Source organism: Malaya genurostris, chromosome 1 (assembly GCF_030247185.1).
Source record: "Malaya genurostris strain Urasoe2022 chromosome 1, Malgen_1.1, whole genome shotgun sequence".
Classification (NCBI taxonomy): Eukaryota; Metazoa; Arthropoda; class Insecta; order Diptera; family Culicidae; genus Malaya; species Malaya genurostris.
In genome coordinates this window covers 68665515-68688768 of record NC_080570.1, presented here as the reverse complement: position 1 = coordinate 68688768, position 23254 = coordinate 68665515, and the positions used below count along the sequence as shown (strand labels likewise).

The following is a 23254-nucleotide window of genomic DNA, read 5'->3' as shown; positions in this document are numbered from 1 at the left end:
ATGTACTCATCAAACCCATTCCAAAAATACTCATATTGTAGTAATTTCCATGGGATACAAATGAGCCGGAAATGATTTTCATTGTATGCAAAAACCTCTTTTCACGAAGTAGGTTCGTAAAGAAAGTTTACGTTATTTGTTATTTAATTCTTAAAAAAAGATTACGTTATTTGGGATTTCGTTCGTAGAACGAGGTAACGTAAAACGAGGTAACGTAAAAAGAGGAAACGTAAAAAAAGTTTACGTAAACGGAGGTTTGAGTGTATTTAGAAGATATCCACATGCTAAAGTAGTAGTACTAGTGATATATTTGTTTGGTTTTGATTAACTTCCCATGACGTCTGCTGTACCGGAACACAATTTCCACCCCAAAATGGTCTTGCCTCATTAACGAAAAACAAAAAGCTAAACCAAAGCACGAAAAACCAATCGTGGTTGTTTTGTTGAAACCAATTTAGCTCACTCGGAACTGTAAACCAATTTCGCATGTTCGCCCGGCTAAACCCGATATTTCATTTACGTTTAATCCCTCGTTTCAGGTACGTCATCACAACGCTGTGCGGCGAAGAGTCCTGCCCCTGTCCGGACGTGGTCATCACGCTGCTCTTCTGGATCGGTTACTTCAATTCGACGCTGAATCCGCTTATCTACGCGTACTTCAACCGGGACTTTCGGGAAGCGTTCCGGAACACACTGCAATCGCTGTTGCCGTGCTGCATCAAAAAGAGCCCGTACGGTGGCTACAACGCTTACTATGTGTAGTAATAAGCCCGCTAGGATAGTTGGTGAGCTAGCGCACCTGGGTGTTTGTGCGGGCTTAGCCTTCTGGTAAACGAGATTTGTTAGGACGAGTTTCGTGCTGTACCTTTCCCGGGGATTAGCACATGTACTGGAACTGGAAACAATTGCGCTTGCAGAGGGGTTCGGTTTGGTGTTTTCAAGCGTGCAAGTATTTTATTCACTGCAAGATGGTCCTCGTGCTATATTACGGGACCGAAAGCGGGATAAGCTTTAATTTTGCCATTCAATTTATTTCCTATTGTTTTGATAGAATTCGACTCTGTGATAACACAATATTGGTGGAATTATTTTCAAATAGAACAGTGAGCGACAGCAATGTTGTTGCCAATATTCCCCACGGAAATTGTTACAATTAGAGCTTTTGGTGGTAAGCTTATATCGAATCGTAAAGTTCTCACACACAAATAATCATTCCAATGTCTTCGGTTGAACTCATCGACATCCGCCGTATTTTTTATTCTGATCGACCCGCTTCTGCAATCCACTTGAAAGGATACAATCCCGCTCTAAAGTGTGTACATTTCCACGACGAGGAACTAACCTTGGCAGGTCGAAGCATTGTTGAGTTTATGCTGATTGAAAACGTGCTCCTTGATGATGTACCTTGGCCAGCGAAACACAAAGCGAACTTGAGTCTTTGTTTCTCTCGCCGAGAGGGCTGCGCTTGATGCTGCGTCAATATAGACAGAACCCGGCATGCAGCCTGTTGACCGATTCGAGCACATTCATTTCTGTGTGTAAACTATGATCCGGAAATCCTTTTTTTTCTGTTATTTTGCACAATTCTGGATAGGTAAAAAGGGTGATGGTACTTCGCAACCAACTAAAAAAAAAACAAATTAATTAAGGGCGCGTTTCAATGGAATCTTTCATTAATTATACATTTCATTGAATCGTCATTTGGTTCGCATCTTTGGTTGATTGCTTGCCTTTTTTAATGACGGATTGTAAACACAAAAAACTAGTTATGCCATCATGAGTTTTCATTTCTTTATGTTACATCCCCATTTTTTTTAAATGTGTAAATGATTTACCATCATTATACAATCGTCATATTCACTAGTTTGGCAGCATACATCAGCTCCTCGCAGGGATACCAGATGTTTTATTCGGCTTGGTAGAATATATATGGAAGAAAACGATTATATCATCAATTTTAATAGTGACGTAATAAATAAATTTAACTCACAAGTACTGCATAATCAAACGAGCTTCATAACAACTTGAATAATTGCACTCGTTTTGTATTATAGCGACTTTGCACCTTTCATAGCATCCAAATTCATGCCACAGGTTAGTCCGGTAGTCGGGTTGTGTTCGATGAAAGGCAACTATCTTCTCCTGGGGCATTCGCAAATGAACAGTACTGGGAAAAAATAAAATACACACTTGGCGTGACAACGCAGTATATGTCATAATATTCTCATTTTGACCGACATATCTGCGGTATGTACGGGAAAATTTCAACATTCAGTGCAATAAATACTGAGGCCGAAAAGTCGTTTAAAATTGCCATTTTTTATCAGATAGGTTTTATCTGGAAGTCGGTATTTTTTATGACACAAAATAAATCATGCACGTTTTAAATATCGTATTTCCCCATGACATGATCAAAATCATTGACCATATTATGTTAACACTGCATTCATTAATAGCGCAGATGTGACGTTTTGATGTGGATCACATCTTTATTTGCTATATAGGGGTGTAAATTGGAAACTCAAGAAAAAATACACGTAGAAATGTGATCAGGTTTTAAACACTTACAGCTCAGTATATTTTGTATCAATTATTAACATTATTTCATTATTTCATTGGAAATATTTCTAAGATTCGATTTGAATGTATCAAGCCACGTATTTTCAATTATAAATGATTGAAATTTAGATTAGTAGCGAGCAGTGTCCTATTTTGTCTGCTAAACATCTACGGAATATCGGTTTTCCCTGCCATAGACGACGGTTTTGAAGGAGTAAGCGATATATCAAAGGGAAAACATCGCTCTGATTGGTCAATCGATGCAAAAGCGAAGCTGTTGGAAGCACGCGAATCTATAAATAGAAGCGAAATTATTGCTAACGTTTCAGTCCTACGCGTAGCATGCTAGAGGTACACGCTTAAAAATAGTTACTCAAAAATGAGTAAGATCTCACTCATCTACAGAAAAAGTGGAACAACTCTAATTTAGAGTAACTCCGAAGTTACTCAAATTTGAGTTCTTCCACTGGAAACGATATTTGGGTAAAATCTACTCATTTACTGAGTAATACTTTATTTGTACTTGTACCAAAAATAGAGTAACTATCACTCAAATTTTGAGTGAAATTTTATTTCACATATACCAAATTTGCAAAAAAATTGCTCCTTTTCTGAGTGTATTGTATTAAAATATTAATGCCGTTTTTCATTGAAAAACACTGGTAACGTGGATTGCTCTGGTTTTGCACTTTCGAGCAGAAATGCAATATTCTGACGGTGTTTCATTGCGATTTCTGCTCGAAAGTGCAAAACCAGAGCAATCCACGCCACCAGTGTTTTTCAATGAAAAACGACATAAGTAATTGAACTCAATACTATATCAAGTGGTGGTTGCTTGGAGTAGTGTGTCAATCGCAAATTAACATACATGTCAGTTATGCTCAGGCACCAATCATACACTTATTCCTCATAAATGACATTTGAGCATATTCGGTTTCATTCTAAAGCACAACACGGAGTTTATCATTCCGATTTTTGCAGACACAACACCGTTTATGTTGAGCGACTCACCCTCGAAATACGCGATCTCACTAACAAAATATACAACCTGTTGCTACAAATGGTTATTACAACTTTTAGACTGATCTTGCGAATAGTAACAAAAAAACGAGTTATTGCGTTAAACTCAAATTTAGAGTAGGAATTACTCAATATCATTGATGATAACTACTCAATTTTTGACGTTTCCATGTATCATTTGAAAATGAGTAACTAGTACTCAAACTTTGAGTAACTTTTTCTAAGCGTGTAGGTTGTTGCTAGACAGCAAGACAAAAAGTGCCATAAAACGATTTGAAGCTTTAATTGGTATGCTCTGATCTTGTGTCATGCAACCCAGGGTAAATTTTGAGTGCTTAAGACTATCCAGGGGTAAATTTTGAGTGCTTAAGATTAATTTCTAATTTATATAAGATGAACTCGATTGATAATGAGAAAAAGTTTATCGCTCCAACCGCAATCGCAGAATGGTAGAGAAACTTAACGCTATAAAAATAACTGCTTGCATACAAAACTTGAACACAAGCTTGACCAAGAGAAGCTTAAATACTGATATCCATATCGGAAGTATGTACAAAGATATAATTGCATACATTTGAGATATTGGTGTAATTTCGTCGGCTATAAAACAAACAATGTTATGTGTTGGTTCCTAATCAAGATCAATCTAAGCAGACTCTCGTGCAATTGCGGATTCAAAAGTGTGACGATTGATTGAACTGTTTGATTGTAGATCATTAGACATTTTGGATGTCATTGCCTTATCAATGGCTCGAACAACCCCATGGGGCTGATCCTTGTAGTTTCTATTTATTTATTTATTTATTCTGATGGTGAACAACAAGCAACAAGGCAATTGCAGAGGAGAGTGTTCGGTTACCGGCACCTTTTTCTTCTAAGCTTATAACTTCTGACTAAGTGCACATTATGCAGACATCTATACATCAATGGAAAGCTAAAGTCCCTAACTAACAACTGAACAAGAAACTAAGTTGATTCAATCGATTGAAAAACAAAATTTATTATCAATTTAGTAAAGTGATAAATTTTGGCCAATTCAAAAAAGGTGTTCGCTAAAAATGGATAAATATAAGTAAAGACTGCAATTTTTGAAAGAAAAACGTAATTTATTCCTTTCGGATTGTGTATTGAATCAAAGTCTTCATTGTCTGATGATAATTTCGCATTGGCTCTCTTGGCCGATGATTTGGATGGTGGCGCCTTTGGTGTTGATTTGGCCGGTCTTCCACCGGCTTCGCAGAATTAAATACATTGCTGCAGTCGAATTTATTGGCTTCTTATCCACTAAGCAACGTTTAATGATATTAAACAGTGCATTAAAGTTATTTTTTCTTGATTTGGACGATTTGTTTGAAGTCGCCATGGCTAACAGAACCAGAGAACCAAAGTTTTTACTTATATGACGGATGTATTGAAGCCTTCAAATTGTCCAGAGATGCCAGGTAATATAATAAGTTTAGTTAGCAAAAAGAAAAGATCGCGCCAATTTTCACAAGTCTGTAATTTCTGACGAATGTTTGCAAACAATCGAAGTTTCAAAAGCCTGTAAAAGTCCTTAGACGAAAAAAAGGTTTACATGTTAACTAAGAAATTGGATAATTTACAGTCAAAGTTGCAGACTTGCCATCTCTGCATATAACTGACAATTTTTCGCGATTTGTCGAAAAAAATTGGATGCCGGCAACCAAACACCTTGGGGTGCCGGTAACCGAAATCGGTAGACATTTCTAAAATGACGAAAATAAACTTTGGTTGCGAAAATTTTGATAGCATCTGGTATTAAATCACTCACCTTTTCGATTGATGCTTTTCAATTTGTGATACTATAAAAACTCATACATTTGTGTTGATTTTCATAAAAACTCAAACATTTGTGTTGATTTTCACGCAAATTATAATTGTGAGTTTTGAGCGCAACAAAGAGTACAAGCGTCTGTTTGCTTCGGTATTCGGCACAAAAAGAACGTGCTGCTATTAGACACACACATGACATTTGTCGGAATGACGGTCTCTGCTTTCTGTCAAAAGTTACGGTGGGGTGCCGGCAACCGAACATCTTCCCCTACATATATTGAACGGACTTTTTTCAATTTCAAGTTCAATTGGAATCATAACAATGTACAGTGGGGAAAAAATGATAAAAAACGCACTTTTACTCAACTACATCATAAAAATGTTTGTAAATATTTTAAAAGCTAGTTTTTCCTATAGAAAAATGACCGCAGAATCGATTGATTATAATTAGAATAGCCGCGTGATTCGCTATCGTGCTCGTTTTGCCCCCAATTCCTCTTTTTTCTTACCTTACTTTGAAAAACCGACAGTAAAACTCTGAAAAAAAAATGAATTCGAATAATCAAAACGTACCTCTGACATTTTCATAGGTTCTATAAATGGATTGCTGGTAATCAGAACGACCGCAAATAATTGCATTCTGTTTTACACCAAATCTTTTTCTTCCATAAGTTTACACAAAAAACAGTTTAGTGATCGGTGTTTGGTCAAATTATGGTAAACCAAGACAACTGTCTATGTTACGCATATAAACCACAAATTAATAACCGGACAGTTTCCATAATTCCATGAATCGTGCAACATCGGTTTACCCTAATTTTCCCTAAAACTTAATTTTAAGTTAAAATTCTGCTTTAGAATCCTGAAGCAGACTCAATCCTACTTGTCAATAGTGACCCGTATTACGCAGAAAACGTCAGTTATCCAAGTACACAAGGATGGCTTTTAACGTATCAAAGAACGCTCACTAGCAACTTTTCACACGACTCACTCAGTGCCATCAAAGAGAGACGGATATCATCGCAGCAACAAAAATGGTTCATTTAACATAGAATAGACACCAGTGCGAGAGCGAATTTTTCTCGATGACCTGTCTGAGAATCAAAGGTTAGCTCGCTGCTGTGAGGATTCTCTCTGAGGCAACAAACGGTCGCTTATTCTCGTTTCGCGATCCGATTCTATATGGGCAGTTGATAATTACGATAGAATCATTTTACTATTGCCGCTTATTCTAATTATGTGCATACAACCTTTGTATAAGTTGTGTTTATGAAAATGCATGTGAATGCTCCACACAAGGGTTTTGAATTATTGCAACCTAGTATGAGAATCATCAAGTCGAATCATCGATTTGATTTTCTGCGATAATTGTCAACTTGCGATTCTCTCTTGGTAAATTCCACACAGCACCAACCATTGTCAGACTGTTTTTTTAGGGGCTATGAAGTATTCAGAGTATGAAGTGGAGAGAAAAAAAGTAGACAAATTCTCTCACGGTTCATGCATTGAGAGACACGAGTTCTTGTAGCATCTTCTACCGGATTGAAAATGTTGTATACAATATAGATGAATATCGAGCAGCTTCTGCCAAATTATCAGCAATCACCGACACTGCAAGTACATACAATGGGAATGGCAGTACTAGCTTGTTCAACCCGTTTTATCTCAATTAATTTCATAAATCGTATCATTAGTTAAACTTCCTTTAGCATTCCGAAAGGAGGCTGATTGAAATCGATTGATATTACGTAGAAAGCCCAAAAAAGAAGATAATAAATAAATTCAATGACCGCACGAATCATGTAATGACGTTTTACTCCAGATTATTTGTTTCATCAGCTGTGCACAGAGATGCCAGATATTTCCATAGAAAATATGTATCTGCTCTATCTGTTTTCACTAATAATCAGAATCAGTTCAAATCGGTTTAAAATTTTAATATAAATGTTTATCAGTGTTCATCATCAAATATTTGCCCAAAGAATTTCCATTTTAACATGTGATTTGTCCGTTTATTATTAAACTTTTAAAGAATTACTGCAATCGAATACTAACAGATACTCACCGAGAAGAGTCCAACTTTTTACTTTTCACTGTTTATGAACCTTTACAAATCTGTATTGAATTTAGAAAATCTGTATAAATTCTGTAATCTGATTTCAATCAGTAGCGAACGCAAAAAACTATACAATATAGATAAATCTGTATAAATGGCCTCTCTGGCTCTGCATTTTGTTTTTAGAAGGGCTAATGCCTAAATAGTAACAATTCCTTTTTTTGTTTTTTTTAGCTCACCAAATTACCTTTACAGTAAAGTTTTAAATTTAACACGAAAGGAAACGAAAACGATCCAAAAAATTTTAAACGTCGAAATGATTCCAAACTGTTTCTAAAAATATCGTGTGTTGTCTCATGGTTGGCATTAGGCCTTTAATAAGGAAAATTCTGACCTTTTGAACCTGAGAGTGTAATAGTGCAATATTTTGGTTTTGATTGCTGTCGCCATTGCTAATTTATGGGATGAATGAAGGACCAACGATGGGATGAATTTAAAACTTTTGAGATGAAATTAGGAGCAGAGTAGTAAACATATCAGAAGTGTTTTAGCTGATTTTTTAATATTTTTTTTAATTTCCAAGGAATGTTTATCAATTCTAAATGTGGAGCAAGCCGAATTAAGCAGAAATATGAAAAAATCGTAGTTATTTTAGTGGCTAAATCAGGCATTTCAGGTAACGTGCCTACAAGTAAGATGAAATATGGAGCCCTTACCCTATCTGTATCTCATTTCGCTTCGTTTCTAATGAACATTTGCACTTTGTTCTTGACGCTGCAAACCTCTGGAGTCAACTCCCTTGGCACATTTGGTGCACATTTTGGTAATCTTAGTCGCGTCCCGAGCCGTTTTGTCACTTTTCGTAAGCTTATTGCCCATAATATCATGATGTGGCGTGCAGTTAGGTGGATTTATGTTTTATCGGTGAGATCTACGATATTATCGCGGTACCACTAGATGACTTCCCGATTGTAGTGGCAACTCGCCAAATCTAGCCAAAAGTTCACGGGACCTTTATGGGCTTTAATGACATGTAGTATGCGGTTTTTGAGACATTCTTCCTTGTAATACTTCGAGTCCATCGTCTTATTCGTCACTAACACTTTTGTCTTTGCTCAGCAGCTGCATGTCCCTTGCCAAATCAGTTTTTTTTTTGGAAAATTTGTCCATAATTTGTTCTCGTACTGTCACCATGTAGAATTATTGGCCAGCAAGCTGTCCGAAATCCATTTTGACGTAGGTTTGATCTTCAAAACCTTTCCGAGCTCGTGTTTTGATGACGAAGCTTTGCTTCAACGTTCTGTTTTTTTGCTTGCTGGCTCAATAAGAACAATACCTTGCTCGCAAATGAATTCCTCGAAGGTACTACGAACAGCAGCGCATTTGTGTGCGATTTCCGTATCTGATAGTCCAGGGTTTGCTTTGATGGTTCTCAACACCATGTGGTTTAGCCTGCGATCATATGTCCTACAACGACGCTTACTTTGAGGAACTTGATACTCGCTTTTCCGCTCACTGAAACGTTTGAGCACATCATACACGATTGATTTGGCGGTTTTCATCGTTCTCTCCGTTCAGCTTCCAGCTGGAATAACTTTTGACTCACTGTGCGAAACACCGTAAATTTTTTAGCACAGAAAGTGGGCGCCAAGGTAAAAAAGCCGCTGTAAAAAAATTCTTGCAGCGGTCACTTTTCGTCCCAACGAAAACACAATAAGTGATTCCGGGTTCTAACAGGACAGAACTTTAGGCACTTTCTCGAAACTTGATACCTGTTCTACCGAATAAATTATGCTGAAACTAACTTCAGAGTTATTAGTGAATGCTGTTTGTTTGTTTAGATACATATAATAAACGTTTTTCTTAAATTTTTAGTAAATATTTAGATATAAAAAAGAATAGAATTATAGATATCAATATTTGGGTATGTTCCAAGAATCTGTTAAAAATTTCAAGTCGAAAATTATGGATCCGGATAAGTCCCAAAAAATACTTATTACTTAATCCATTGACTTCTAGCTTTTTAATTATGGTATTATTTTCACGTCATTTTATTGGTATGTAATCTTACCAATTCCTATCTTACTATCAAATTACACTATCGTCGTGAACTTTTCAAACCAACGTCATCACATCGAGACGCCGCCGTCGTTCTCACGCCGATGTTGAAATCTTAGATCGTTGGGTTTCGGTTTAGCGGTTGGCTGATACTCACATTTTTCTTCTAGCTCGGGAAAACCACTTCAGAAACCATTGAAAAATCCATCCGGCTATGTTTTCCGTTCCACTCGAGAGAGTAAAGTGTCATCGTGCATGTAGTAACTGCACTGTGTGAAAGAGACATTCAAGAAGCTCACGATGAAGCTAACTAAAATGCATCAAATACGTGATAAATGAACTTTTTAGACAATTCTTTTCAACCTTCCTGCAAACCACGATTACTGTTTGAAGTAACTAGTTCATCAAGGTACAGTTGTTCGAGTTTTAACGTTCATTTACGTTTGTTTGTGTGGCTACAAAGGGGTTAAGGGGATAGAATATTAAATAAGCGAAGTACGGCGAGGAGCGTCGACCTTAAGTTCATCTTTTGAGAAAACATTGATTTAGGACACGCTTTGCCTTCCGCCCTCAACCAACACCGGCTCTGTTGTCGGATTTCCAGTACTCGATCAATTGAGCACAAAATACGAGCGACAGAAAAATGTTTGCCAGGTGAATGACAAGGCCCGACCCTCCCCAAACTGGTGTTTGGTAATGTTTACCTATTTACAAGCGCTAACAAGTTTCCGGTACATGTTTGTTTATTGACAGTCACCTTACGGGGTCGCACGTGTAGGTAGGCTACAATGTTAATATTTAGGAATCGAGATCAAACTCGAGTAGTATAAAAACATTGAGATGAAGTCGAGATAAAAACAAAATCTACAAAAACTGTGTTCAATACAGGCTACCGGAGTTGATGAGTGTTACTGTAGATAATAATCGATTCTGCGCTTCAGGCTTGTGTGTGTGTTCTATCAGATTCAAGTGGCTGACTCGAATCTAGTCGATATCAATCAAAGTGAAAGAGTGAATAGGTAAGCACATTTTAGAAATTGAATAGAAATTGTATCCTTTCTTCGTCAACAAGATGTAAAATCTCAACCTGAACCGCCATGTAGAGCAATCAAGCAATCAAACCATGCACCATCCCTCGTGAGTTGTGACAAGGACCTGTAAAAGTGACGTCAAATCACTACACTGTTACCCAAAAGTGGAATGAGTTTGTACATAGCCCTTGAAAAACATTTCGTTTAGTTGTCAAAGGTTGTAGAGCAAAGCCATTGGGAAGGGTCAGTATCCTACAGTATAGGTAGTAATAGTAGTAGTTGTAGTAGCAGTAGCAGTAGTAGCAACAGTAGAACTAATAGTAATAGTCGTAGTAGTCAAGTACCAAATACTCAGAACACGGCAAACAGAAACCCAAGTCGAACTCGTTGAATGTAGCAATAAATAGTTGTTATATCGGACAATTGTTATTAGTTAAGGTACGGTAGCAAATGACGAATGAATAAGGATCAACTAAAAAGAATATGAAATCTAACAAAATCTTTGTCACAAGCAGTGCTAATAGATTTGTTTTGTTATTTTAGTAACGAAGGGGATTAAGAAATGAAAAGAACCATTCGTCGAATCATTCTTCAGTGAAATAAATGGGAGGATTATCTAAACTGCTGCGTTCTACAGGACCATGTTTTGTGCGTTTTTTTTTTTGTTTTTAATGATCTGATGTTTTAGTTAAATGATTGATAAATGAACTGGAAATGACAGCGCATTTGCTGTTTTTAAAATCAATTACCGTTGACAATGACAAAGATTGAAACACATTAACATATCAATAAACATTCTATTTATCTTTATTAACTGGCACATAGCCGAAAAATTCTTTTACCGGTAGCGACATCTGATGATGATTACAACTAATTTTTCTAGTGTGAACTCCGATCAAACATGGAAAATCATCAGAAATGTGTTAAATTGGATTAGTTAAGTTTTTTTACGGACGAACATTTTTCAATCAGAAACCATTGTAATGTAGTCATTTCGACTACTGTACTACTGCTTAGCGATCGAGTACCATTTATTTTGGATACTTTACTTGTTATTCCCGGGCATTTGAAAAATGATATTGGACCAAGTATAGGGTAAAGTGTTATAATAAGCCCGCCTTACGGAAACATTGAGATATTTCTAAATGTACTGATATATTTTCTTCGAGAATGTAAGTATTTCTTTGCAATACGCCTTAGGTACATAATTTTCAATGATTTCGGAAGAAGTGATGAGAATTGATTGATACAAACACATTTTCCAAAACGACCACATTCTCAGTTTTTTCGCTTGCCGTTGGCATAATGCCCTAGCAACCGTATAATATGCCTCACAACAAATCAGTGGTATGGCCCACAACAATGATGCAATATGCCCCTTGAAATATCGATATAGAAGAAAAGCAGATAAAGAAGATATTATTTGCATCAAAAAATCAGTTTCATAATTAATAATAATCTATAAATCTTTAAAACAATATTTTAACTCGAAGCATACTGAAGAAGGTGGGGCACAATGTCCGTAGAATGGCTGTCATGAGAAAATTCGTATATCAAAGAAATGGATTATTGTACTGTAAATGGAAACAGTAGCACTACTAAAATTTAATTATTATGTAATAACCGACCATTATTTTACACGGTTAAAATGATTGTTTAGTCGAAGCAAAACCATACATCGGAAACCTGCCTAATCATATTTTCAGTTTTTTCATATCTTACAGCAAACGACAATTGCCAAACTTGCATAGCAGAGAGATCTTACGAAAAGATAGTGTTTGTGATAGAACTTTTGTTTAGAAAAGTCTTGCGTTTTGGCCAGCAGAGGTGCTTTATAATACTTTCCACTAATGCTCTATTCTTAAAAAACATTAGTTTTCGCACAATGAATAAAGATTGACATAATCACCTCAGAGTAAAACCTTTTTTTTCCACTTTCAATATGATTTTTCAAATAAATTTTCCAGTTTTTATCGGGAATCTTTAAAAACCTGAAACAATTCAAAACTTTACTACCGATTTGACAGCTCTTGCTGAAAGTATCATCTCTAATTGAGCTACGCCACTGCCTTTCATTTCATGTGCCTCTAATTTCAGCATAAACCGAGAGGTGCAGCGAACGAAAATCAGTCCGATTTAGGAGTAGATGGGGTAAAACCTACCCCTTAAGGAAATGTAGCTATATCTTAACTATAGAGAATAACACGGAAAAGTTTCATGCATGACTATCTTCAATAATAATTTTTTCTCAAAATTACATACAAACACTCACTGAATACATTGAAAAATACATGAAATATCTTATTTTACAAAACCCTTAAAAATTTTTTATTGAAATATATGCGGGGCATGACGCCCGATCGTGGAAATAGCTAGCAAAATTGAAATCAAAGTATACGAAATTTCAAAAATGGTTATTTATTATTTGAGAATAATTGAAACTTCGGGTCAATAAACATCCGAAGCGTTCATTAGAAATCTTGAGATAAATTTGCAAATGTGGCATCGCTGGTTTGCGTATACTGAGCTTTTTTGCCCCCCAAATATTTTTGAAACGTTGCCAGATATACCGTCTTGGATTGTCAAACCGATGAATCCATAAAACTTTCACATATACCGATTTTTAAATATAATTCAATTCGATTGAGCTGTTTGCACTTGAAAGCTTCGATTTTTTTTTATTCAATAGTATAATATATATTTTTAGGCACACTGCTTAAGCTCTAAGATGCCAAGGGTATTTCCTAATCTTAATTAACGACTAACTTAAAACTAGAATAGTATCATTAGATTATGTCGTCTAGAATTTTTGGAAAAAGCTTTTAGCTGGCGTTCGGCAGTGGTCGGTGAATTGAATATTGCATGACTTCCAGTTGGTGCTATCTATGGCCGCTTCCTTTCAGTTCGTGTGGGTCCGCGGGAAACACCCCCAGGCTACGAAGGCCCGGCGGGTGGCCCGCATGCTGGTCATCGACTGGAGCGTAGGACCGTAGGCGGTGATGGTGATGTTACGAAGAGATGAAAAAATAAAAAAAGTAAATATTGTGGAAACCGAGGTAAATAGGGGGTATGGAAACAAAATGTCTGAAAACTACAGAGATCTAATTAGTTGCCATCGAGATGGTGAAGAGACGGGGGAAGGGGGAACGAAAAGTTAGTGACAAAAAAAGATCTTGTTAGTTCCAATGAAGATGGTGGACAGGGACGGTGATCGAGAGAATCGGGCGGATGTTAGTGTCAAACCTGTAGGTGGAGATTATACTTTCTGAGCGAGGTATAACAGATTACACTTGGATATTAATGTGTTTGAGGTACTGGTATATAAGAAGCATATAAGAGATATCCCGACTAGCCAACACATCTCGGACCGGAACTTCAGGTGGTCTACCTCGGGCCCTTAGGGAGTCCTTTAATAAAGACCTGGCGTCACGATACTCCGTACACGTCCATACGACATGCTCGATGTCCTGATAACCGTCACCACAAGCGCAGAGACCGCTCTCCACGATTCCAATACGCCGGAGATGCGCGTTGAATGTGTAATGGTTTGACATGAGCCGAGACATCACACGAATGAAGTCACGACTCACGTTCATCCCCCTGAACCAAGGTTTCGTCGATACCCTAGGGATAATGGAATGCAGCCATCGTCCCAGTTCGCCATTGCTCCATGAAGTTTGCCAACTTTCGAGAGTTTTCTGACGAGAGATACTGAAAAATTCATTGAAGCAGATTGGTCTTTCGTAAATATCACCTTCTAATGCGCCCACCTTAGCCAATGAGTCTGCCTTTTCATTGCCCGGAATGGAACAATGCGAAGGGACCCAGACTAACGATATTAAATAAGACCGTTCAGATAAAGTTCGCAAGTGTTCCCGTATTTTCCCCAGGAAATATGGGGGATACTTTCCTGGCTTCATTGCGCGGAGAGCTTCTATTGAACTTAGACTGTCCGTGACAATGAAGTAATGGTCTTTGGGCAAGGTTTCAATGATCTCAAGGGTGTACTGAAAAGCAGCTAATTCTGCGACGTAGACTGAAGCCGGATCACTGAGCTTGTACGAAGCGGTGATGTTCTGATTGAAGATTCCGAAGCCTGTGGACCTGTTGATGTTTGATCCGTCAGTGTAAAACATCTTTTCACAGTTGACTGTTCTGAATTTATTATAAAAAATATTTGGGGCCACTTGAGGGCGTACGTGATCCGGGATTCCACGAATTTCTTCTCTCATGGATGTGTCGAAAAACACAGTCGAATCAGAAGTATCCAAGAAATGAGCACGGTTGAAAACAAACGAAGAAGGATTAATATTCTGAGCCATGTAATCAAAATACAAGGACATAAAACGGGTCTGAGAATTAAGCTCGATAAGCCTTTCGAAGTTTTCAATCACCATTGGATTCAAGATATCGCATCGGATTAGCAATCGATATGAGAGATCCCAGAATCGATTTTTCAACGGTAGGACGCCCGCGAGCACTTCGAGACTCATCGTATGAGTCGACTGCATGCAACCTAAGGCAATACGCAAACAACGATACTGAATTCTTTCCAGTTTAATGAAATGGGTGTTCGCTGCGGATCGGAAGCAGAAGCATCCATATTCCATTACGGACAATATCGTTGTTTGGTACAGCCTGATCAGATCTCCTGGGTGGGCACCCCACCAAGTTCCGGTTATTGTGCGAAGAAAATTGATTCTCTGCTGGCATTTTTGTTTCAGATACCTAATGTGACATCCCCAGGTGCCTTTGGAGTCGAACCAGACCCCGAGATATTTAAATGTGAAGACCTGAGCTATGGTTTCACCCCCTAGTTGAAGCTGTAATTGTGCTGGTTCTCGCTTCCTTGAAAATACAACCAGCTCAGTTTTCTCCGTAGAGAACTCGATACCCATTTGAAGAGCCCATGTGGATAAGTTGTCGAGAGTATCTTGTAACGGTCCTTGCAGATCTCCAGCTTTGGGTCCTATAATGGACACAACGCTGTCATCGGCAAGTTGTCTTAGCGTGCAAGATGTGTTGATACATTCATCGATATCATTTACGTAAAAATTGTATAAAAGGGGGCTTAAGCATGAGCCCTGAGGAAGACCCATGTAACTGAATCGTATTGTCGACAAATCACCATGTGCAAAATACATGTGTTTCTCGGACAATAGATTATATAAAAAGGTGTTCAAAACCGGCGAAAGACCATGCTGGTGCAGCTTCTTAGATAGGATATTTATAGAAACTGAATCAAAAGCCCCCTTGATATCTAGAAATACTGATGCCATTTGTTCTTTACGAGCAAATGCCATTTGAATTTCTGTTGAGAGCAACGCAAGACAATCGTTCGTTCCTTTACCCCTGCGGAAGCCGAATTGTGTATCTGAAGGTAAACCATTAGTCTCGACCCAATTGTCTAGACGGAAGAGAATCATTTTTTCGAACAACTTCCGGATACAGGAAAGCATAGCAATCGGCCGATACGAATTGTGATCGGAAGCTGGTTTCCCAGGTTTTTGAATGGCGATAACTCTCACTTGTCTCCAGTCGTGTGGAACAATATTACCCTTGAGGAACTTGTTAAATAAATTCAGCAAGCGCCTTTTGGCAGAGTCAGGAAGATTTTTCAACAAGTTGAATTTAATTCTGTCTAACCCCGGGGCTTTATTGTTACACGACAAGAGCGCAAGTGAGAACTCTACCATCGAAAACGGTGTTTCGTTTGTATTCGAAGTCGCGGCGCGGGATATCTTCTGTTCCGGAACAGAATCAGGACATACTTTTTTAGCGAAATCGAATATCCAGCGGTTAGAATATTCCTCGCTTTCGTTCGTTGTGTTTTGGTTGCGCATTCGTCGGGCTGTGTTCCAAAGAGTGCTCATCGATGTTTCTTTTGTTAATACGTCAACAAACCGTCGCCAGTAACCTAGTTTCTTTGCTTTAACTAAGTTCTTCATTTGCTTATCTAGTGCTGCGTAATTTCTATAATTATCAGGTGTTCCATATTTTCTGAACTTTTTGAATGCTAAAGATCTTTCCGCGTTCAGTGATGAGCACTCTTTGTCCCACCACGGGTTGGGAGGACGAATGTTGGTATTCGCGCCGGGTACACGTTTCGTCTGAGCTTGAATCGCAGTGTCGAGAATCAAGCCAGCCATAAACGTATACTCTTCCTCCGGAGGAAGTTCTTGTGTTGTTTCTAGTTTCTCAGATATCGATATTGCGTAGCATTTCCAATCAATATTTCGTGTGAGATCATACAAAGCATTGATGGTTTCCGATGGTTTTAATCCGCTGGCGATTGAAATTACGATAGGCAGATGATCGCTACCGTGGGGATCAGGGATTACCTTCCACGTGCAATCCAACCGTAGCGATGTCGAGCAAAGGGATAAGTCCAGCGCACTTGGTCTTGCTGGTGGTGCGGGAATTCGTGTCATTTCTCCCGTATTCAAGATTGTCATATTGAAGTTGTCGCAAATATCATGGATCATAGCTGATCTGTTATCATCATGAAGACAACCCCATCCCGTACCGTGAGAGTTAAAGTCTCCTAAAACTAACGTCGGTGCGGGAAGAAGTTGCATGATACTGCTGAGCCAGTGAACTGAGGCTCTAGGGGGAATATAGATGGAAGCAATACAAAGGTCCTTGCCTTTAATTGTGACATGACATGCGACAACTTCAATACCTGATATCGAGGGGAGGTTAATTCGAAAGAAGGAATAGCACTTTTTTATCCCCAAAAGTACTCCTCCGTAGGGATTATCTCGATCCAGGCGAATATAGTTAAAATCGTGGAAGTTTAGTGATACATCAGATATTAACCAAGTTTCGCACAATGCAAATGCGTCACATTTCAGATTATTTACTAAGTATTTAAAAGGATCTATTTTCGGGATGATACTTCTACAGTTCCACTGTAAAACAGTGATCGAATCCTTGACCTCGTTCGAAAAATTAGCCATCGAAGGAAACGATTGCTGAGAGGAGGGGCCATTTTGCAGTCAGCTGCATCAAAAACATTTTAACTTTTGGCAGGAAAGTCATCAAAATACCTTTTAGGGGGTCAGAAATGTTGAAGACGGAAAATATAAAGTCCACAATGTCACTGAATTTTACAAGTCCAGCACTTGATGTGTTTTCTGGTTCCTTGGGGACTTTCGGGGTTTTGGGTGTCCCCGGAAGTGTTGGGTATTCTTTCTCCGATTTCAAGTCTCCGGAACTAGGAGCTTTTGGCTTCTTCTTTTCGTTTTTTTTACCAACACTTCCTTCTGCTGTTACTTTTGGAGGGCCTTCAAGAGATATCTTCGAACCCTTTCTAGGGAGTTTAGGAGATGATATATTTTTCCTCTTCCTAAAACTACGAGGGACAGTTGAAGATGTACCTTCTTGAGGATCGTCAGAGTCGCAATCGTCCGCAGACAAACAGGTGTAGGGGTTCTGTTCAGGTGGTGTGGCGATTTTCAGCATTTCTGCGAACGAGCGGTTTGATCGTTGCTTGAGAGATCGTTTCAAATGATCTCCACGCAATTTATACGCTGAACATGCTGTGAGGTCATGCGGGGCCGCCCCACAGTAAAGACACTTTTCAATGTCTCTGTCGCAAACGCCATCCGCATGACTCTCTCCACACTTCGAGCAGCGGGGCCGATTTCCACAATGGGAAGCTGTGTGTCCTAGTTGTTGACAACTAGTGCAATTCATTACCCGTGGTACGAAAAGTCGTACAGGTAGACGAACCCTGGCCAGGAGAACGAATTTCGGCAAAGCCGAGCCGGAGAAGGTCACCCGATACGAGTCCGAGACTTTGTCCCATCCGCGGCGATCGATACTGAATGCAAACGTTTGCAGTCCAGTATCTTGACATTCTTAAGCAAGGGATCTTTAAAACATCCGACCCCATGTTTGAGAATGTCCTCGCATGTCAGACTTGGATCCGTGATCACTCCGTCTATCTCGACTTCGCGAGCTGGTATATAAACGCGGTAGTCCCGCGTAAAGTGATCGTTTCGAGCGATCTCATTAGCATGTTTCAGACTGGTCAACGAGACCCTGAGCTTATCGGGACGAATTTTTGAGATAAATTTCAATGTTGGATATTTCGTCGCCAAGTCATCAGATATTTTCAAAATATTAAGCGGTTTATTCTTCTCTTTGGTCCGAAAATAAACCACATAAAGGCCGGCCGAGGGTGAAGGCTCTTCGGGATACTGTTCAACCCGGTGAGTCTTACTATTTGGAGCAGATTTAGAATCTGTTTCCATTTTATCTTCGGGGGGCAGGGTAGAATTTAATGGACTTGCCATAGCGCGGTTGAGGTTCCGCGCGAATTATAGGTAGAGTCAAAATATAAGACGATAAAGGGACACGAAGGAAAAAAATATAATACTAAGCTAATGATCCGTAGCAACTCGGCCGCTGAGGCCAAGCGTTAGTTACAACGGCCTCTGAGAATTAATATGCACACAGCACCGGTTCACGGCACCACACTAAACGTCCGTTCACTGTTCGTATTGTTTTAATACAATAGCACCCGGCACTGTCTAACTGTATTTATTGTTTATACTGTATTAATCTACTGCACAAGCTCGCGAATACAAAAGATTTGATATTAAATGACCTTGAAACGGATTAGAATGGATTAACGCACAGCTGCTCTAATGCAAACTACCATCCGATCGATACGACGGTCACGAAAGGAATGAAAGCTTCGATGACCAGACTTTGTTCATATCTTGTTTTAATACGGCAGCACAAAAACAAAAGAAACAAATGGAAGAAATATTTGCTGTTAGATGTTGGATGTTAGATGTCGTCAACCATAGCAACTAAACTCTATATTAACTTGAAATATCCGCTTTCTTGCTGCTTAAAAGAACGCGAGGAGCTTCAGTTCCTTTTGAACTTTTTCACTTCATAGAAACTGAATAATGTTTTTCAGAAGCTACTTAGAAGTTCGTTCGTTTTCATTGCACAAACTTTCGAGTGTGGATAATTACTTGAAACAACGGGCTGCTCAGAATATGAACATATTTTATCCCTTATATACGAGGTGTTAGCCTTGCAAGTGAGTGAAGAGTCCAGAATAACACCAAAGTCTTTTGCATGAAAATCTCTTGGGATAAGCGAATCGAACAAATGGTAGTCGAACTGGATCGGAACGTGACTATTGGCTATTTATTGGGATTAAGATTTATTCTGTTTAGATTGCATTATGTACAAAAATTAGCCAATAGCTTCATCGGGAAATGAAAGACGTGATCTCTTCATAATAATATTATCGATGAAATACGGAAGAAAAATGAGTGGACCAAGATGAATTCCTTGGGAAATACACGATGGAGCACGAAGCGGTAGTATTTGTTATGACAGCTCATTGATATCTGTCCACAAAATACGAACTGAATCAGTGCAGTGGGTGTCCTTTGCTGTATCAAGAATACGTCTCAGTCCATGACTGCTCGTCGCCAGCCATTTGAGGCACGGACGCTTCTGAGATCACCCTCCACTTGATCGATCCACCTTGTTTGCTGCGCTCCTCTTCTTCTTGTACTAGTCGGATTAGATTCAAGAACCATTTTCACTGGGCTGTCGTCCGACATCCCAGTCCATCGTAGACGTCCAATTTTAGCTGTTCGTATGATGGGTGGTGCTCCTAGCAGTTGTTGCAATTCGTGATTCATACGCCGTCTCCACGTTCCGTCTTCCATCTGCACTCCGCCATAGATAGTCCTCAGTACCTTTCTTTCGAAAACACTGACGGCGCGTTGGTCCTCTGCCACCATAGTCCAGGTCTCGTGGCCATAGAGAACAACCGGTCTAATGAGCGTTTTGTAGATGGTCAATTTCGTGCGGTGGCGTACTTTTCTCGATCGAAGGGTTTTTCTGAGTCCAAAGTACGATTCCCTGCCAAAATACGTCTCTGAATTTCTCTGCTGGTGTCATTATCGGCGGTCACCACGTTGTACGTTGTATTCACGACACTTCTGGAGTTCTTGTCTTATCGCGAATATGCGATCCGTAGTGGCGCGGGCTTCAGTAAATCCCGCTTGATACGGCCCTACGAATTCCTTAGCTATTAGTGACAGACGACGGCAAAGGATTTGGGAGAGTACCTTGTAGGCGGCGTTCAGCAATGTGATTGCGCGGTAATTGCAACAATCTAGCTTATCGCCCTTTTTGTAGATGGAACATACCACGCCATCCATCCATTCCTGCGGTAGAATCTTCTCCTCTCAAATCTTAGAAATCATCCAGTGCAGCGCTCTAGCCAGTGCCTCTCCTCCATGTTTGAGCAGCTCGCCTGGCAACTGGTCATTGCTGCGGCTTTTCTGTTCCTCAGCTTGCCGATCTCCTCACTTATCTCCGACAGATCAGGGGCTGGGAATCTGTCGTCGGCTGAGCGTGCACCCAGATTGATTCCTGTACCGTTCTCTGTATCTTGTGCTTCGCCACTCAGATGCTCGTCATAGTACTGCTTCCACCTGTCGATCACCTAACGTTCGTTCATGAGAAGGTTACCACTGGTATTTCTGCACATTTCTATATCGTTCCTCGTTCGCTCTCGTGCGGTGTTGCAGCATTCTCGTCCTTACTGCAGTCTTCTTTTCGACCAACAGTTGACATTCGCCGTCAAATCAGTCATTTCCTCGATTCGATAGCCTCGTACCTAGCACGGTTGCGGCAGTGCTACTCACGGCGGACCTTATGTTCCTCCAGCCATCTTCAAGTGTCGCCGCGCCAAGCTGCTCTTCCGTTGGTAGCACTAGTTCCAATTGTTGCGCGTATTCCTCTGAAGTACGAACGCTACGTAGCTGCTCGAGAGTAAGTCCCGGCGGTCCTGTGCGACGAGTATTGTGCACCGTCGATAGTTTTTAGCGCATACAAACCGCGACAAGGTAGTGGTCAGAATCAATATTGGCACTGCGGTAAATGCGGACATTGATGACGTCGGAGAACAATCGCCCTTCGATGAGAACGTGGTCGATTAGATTTTTCGTAGGTTGATCAGGTGATCTCCATGTGGCTTTGTGGATATCTTTACGGGGGAAGAAGGTGCTTCGAACTACCATTTCTCGGGAGGCTGCAAAGTTTACGCATCGTTGGCCGCTGTCGTTTGTTACCGCGTGCAGGTTCTCCAGCCCGATCACGGGCCCGTACATTGCCTCCCGGCCTACCTGAGCATTCATGTCGCCGATGACGAGTTTTACATCCCGCCGTGGACAGCTGTCGTAGGTTCGTTCCAACTACGCGTAAAATGCTTCCTTCTCGTCATCGGGTCTCGTCTCATGTAGGCAGTGCACGTTGATGATGCCGTAATTGAAGAAAAGGCCCTTGATCTTCAATACGCACATCCTATCACTGATTGGTTGCCACCCAATCACGCGCTGGCGCATCTTGCCCAACACTACAAATCCAGTTCTTATAACGTTGGTTGTGCCACAGCTCTGATAGAAGGTAGCCGCTCGATGTCCACTTTTCCACACCTTCTGTCCCGTCCAACAAAGTTCCTGCAGTGCTACGACATCGAAGTCGCGGATTTGAAGCTCATCATGCAGCATTCGGTCGTATCCTGGGAAGCCAAGCGATTTGCAGTTCCATGTGTCAAGCTTCCAATCGAAGTCCTTTGTTCGTTGCGTAGGTCTTTGCCGATTATTCCGATTTGTGCTTAACATGTGTCTTCCGGGCGGCTTGTTAGGCCTGCACCAACCTCCTGTCTCGCCGGAGAGCCATCGTGTCAGCACTGTTTAGAGTCCCACACTGACACAAGGACGGTAATTAGCCGCTCCTAACATGGAGAACAGACGCTGTTTCGAGCCACTCCAACATGGGGAATAGTCGTTTATCAACCATAATTTACTGTAAGGTCTATGAAAAATGTTGAAAATTTTGAAATTGCGTTCGATTGAATGATTCGACTAATTGGTTCAACAGGTTTCTATATGTTCATATTGTAAATCAACAACAATGATTGAGTACAACAAACGCTTCATAATGTCCCATTTATAACGTGGCAGCCTGACATGCAAATCATTAGAATGAAATAGTTTTTAAGAAGGTATATTTTGTTTAACGGTTAGAAGATTTATCCTTGCAGTAAATTATACGCCATAGACCAATATAACATTATCATTACCAATGCCAGTATCAAAGCATGATTCACTAAATCGCGAAGTCACGATCAATCTCTTGAAATCCTGATAATGTAAAACCAAACAGCCAGGAATTAGACAAATGAATTAGAACATCATTTTATACAGTGCGAACCCTTTGTACAAATCTATTGTGATACCAAAACTGTAGTCTGGTTACTAAATGTTTTACGTTCGAATTGTTTTTGTTTGCTATCCCGCTAAACAATAGTTTTCTACTGCAACAAAAGTTACTAGGAATTCGTCGTAGATTTCGAAAACGGGTGTGCAAAATCAGTTGAGAAAGATAATAAAGACTGTCAATAAATGGACTTCATTTGTTTCGCTTCCGTAAGCTGGTATCACATTCACAAATGGGTTTTCGGATACTCGTTAGTGAAACTGACCACGTATGAATTTACTTCGATTTTATTGAACCATTTCAAAATATACTTAGAACTAAAAATAAATATCTCATTCGCTTTTTTTCTAGAGTTTCCTTTAGCTTAAAGTAGATTCGTTTGATTTGGTTAATGTCTTCCTCTTTTCTAATTCTACATACAAAAAAAATGTTCAACTCATATACATATTTTTCTGTTCTATAAATGCTT

At 39.6% G+C, this 23254-nt stretch overlaps 1 protein-coding gene across 5 annotated transcripts in view; it reads left to right on the top strand.

Annotated features, from left to right (window-relative positions):
• LOC131440365 (probable serine/threonine-protein kinase ndrD) overlaps positions 1–22975 on the top strand; it is a 491144-nt gene extending 468169 nt beyond the window's left edge. For 4 of the 5 annotated variants that reach the window (XM_058611618.1, XM_058611617.1, XM_058611620.1 and 1 more), the window contains one exon: positions 540–22975. In XM_058611618.1, the coding sequence (XP_058467601.1) occupies positions 540–762 (223 nt within the window). In that variant the 3' untranslated portion in view covers positions 763–22975. The remainder of the gene's footprint in view (positions 1–539) is intronic. The other variant, XR_009231378.1, reaches the window with a different exon arrangement.
• Positions 22976–23254: the final 279 nt, after the last annotated feature.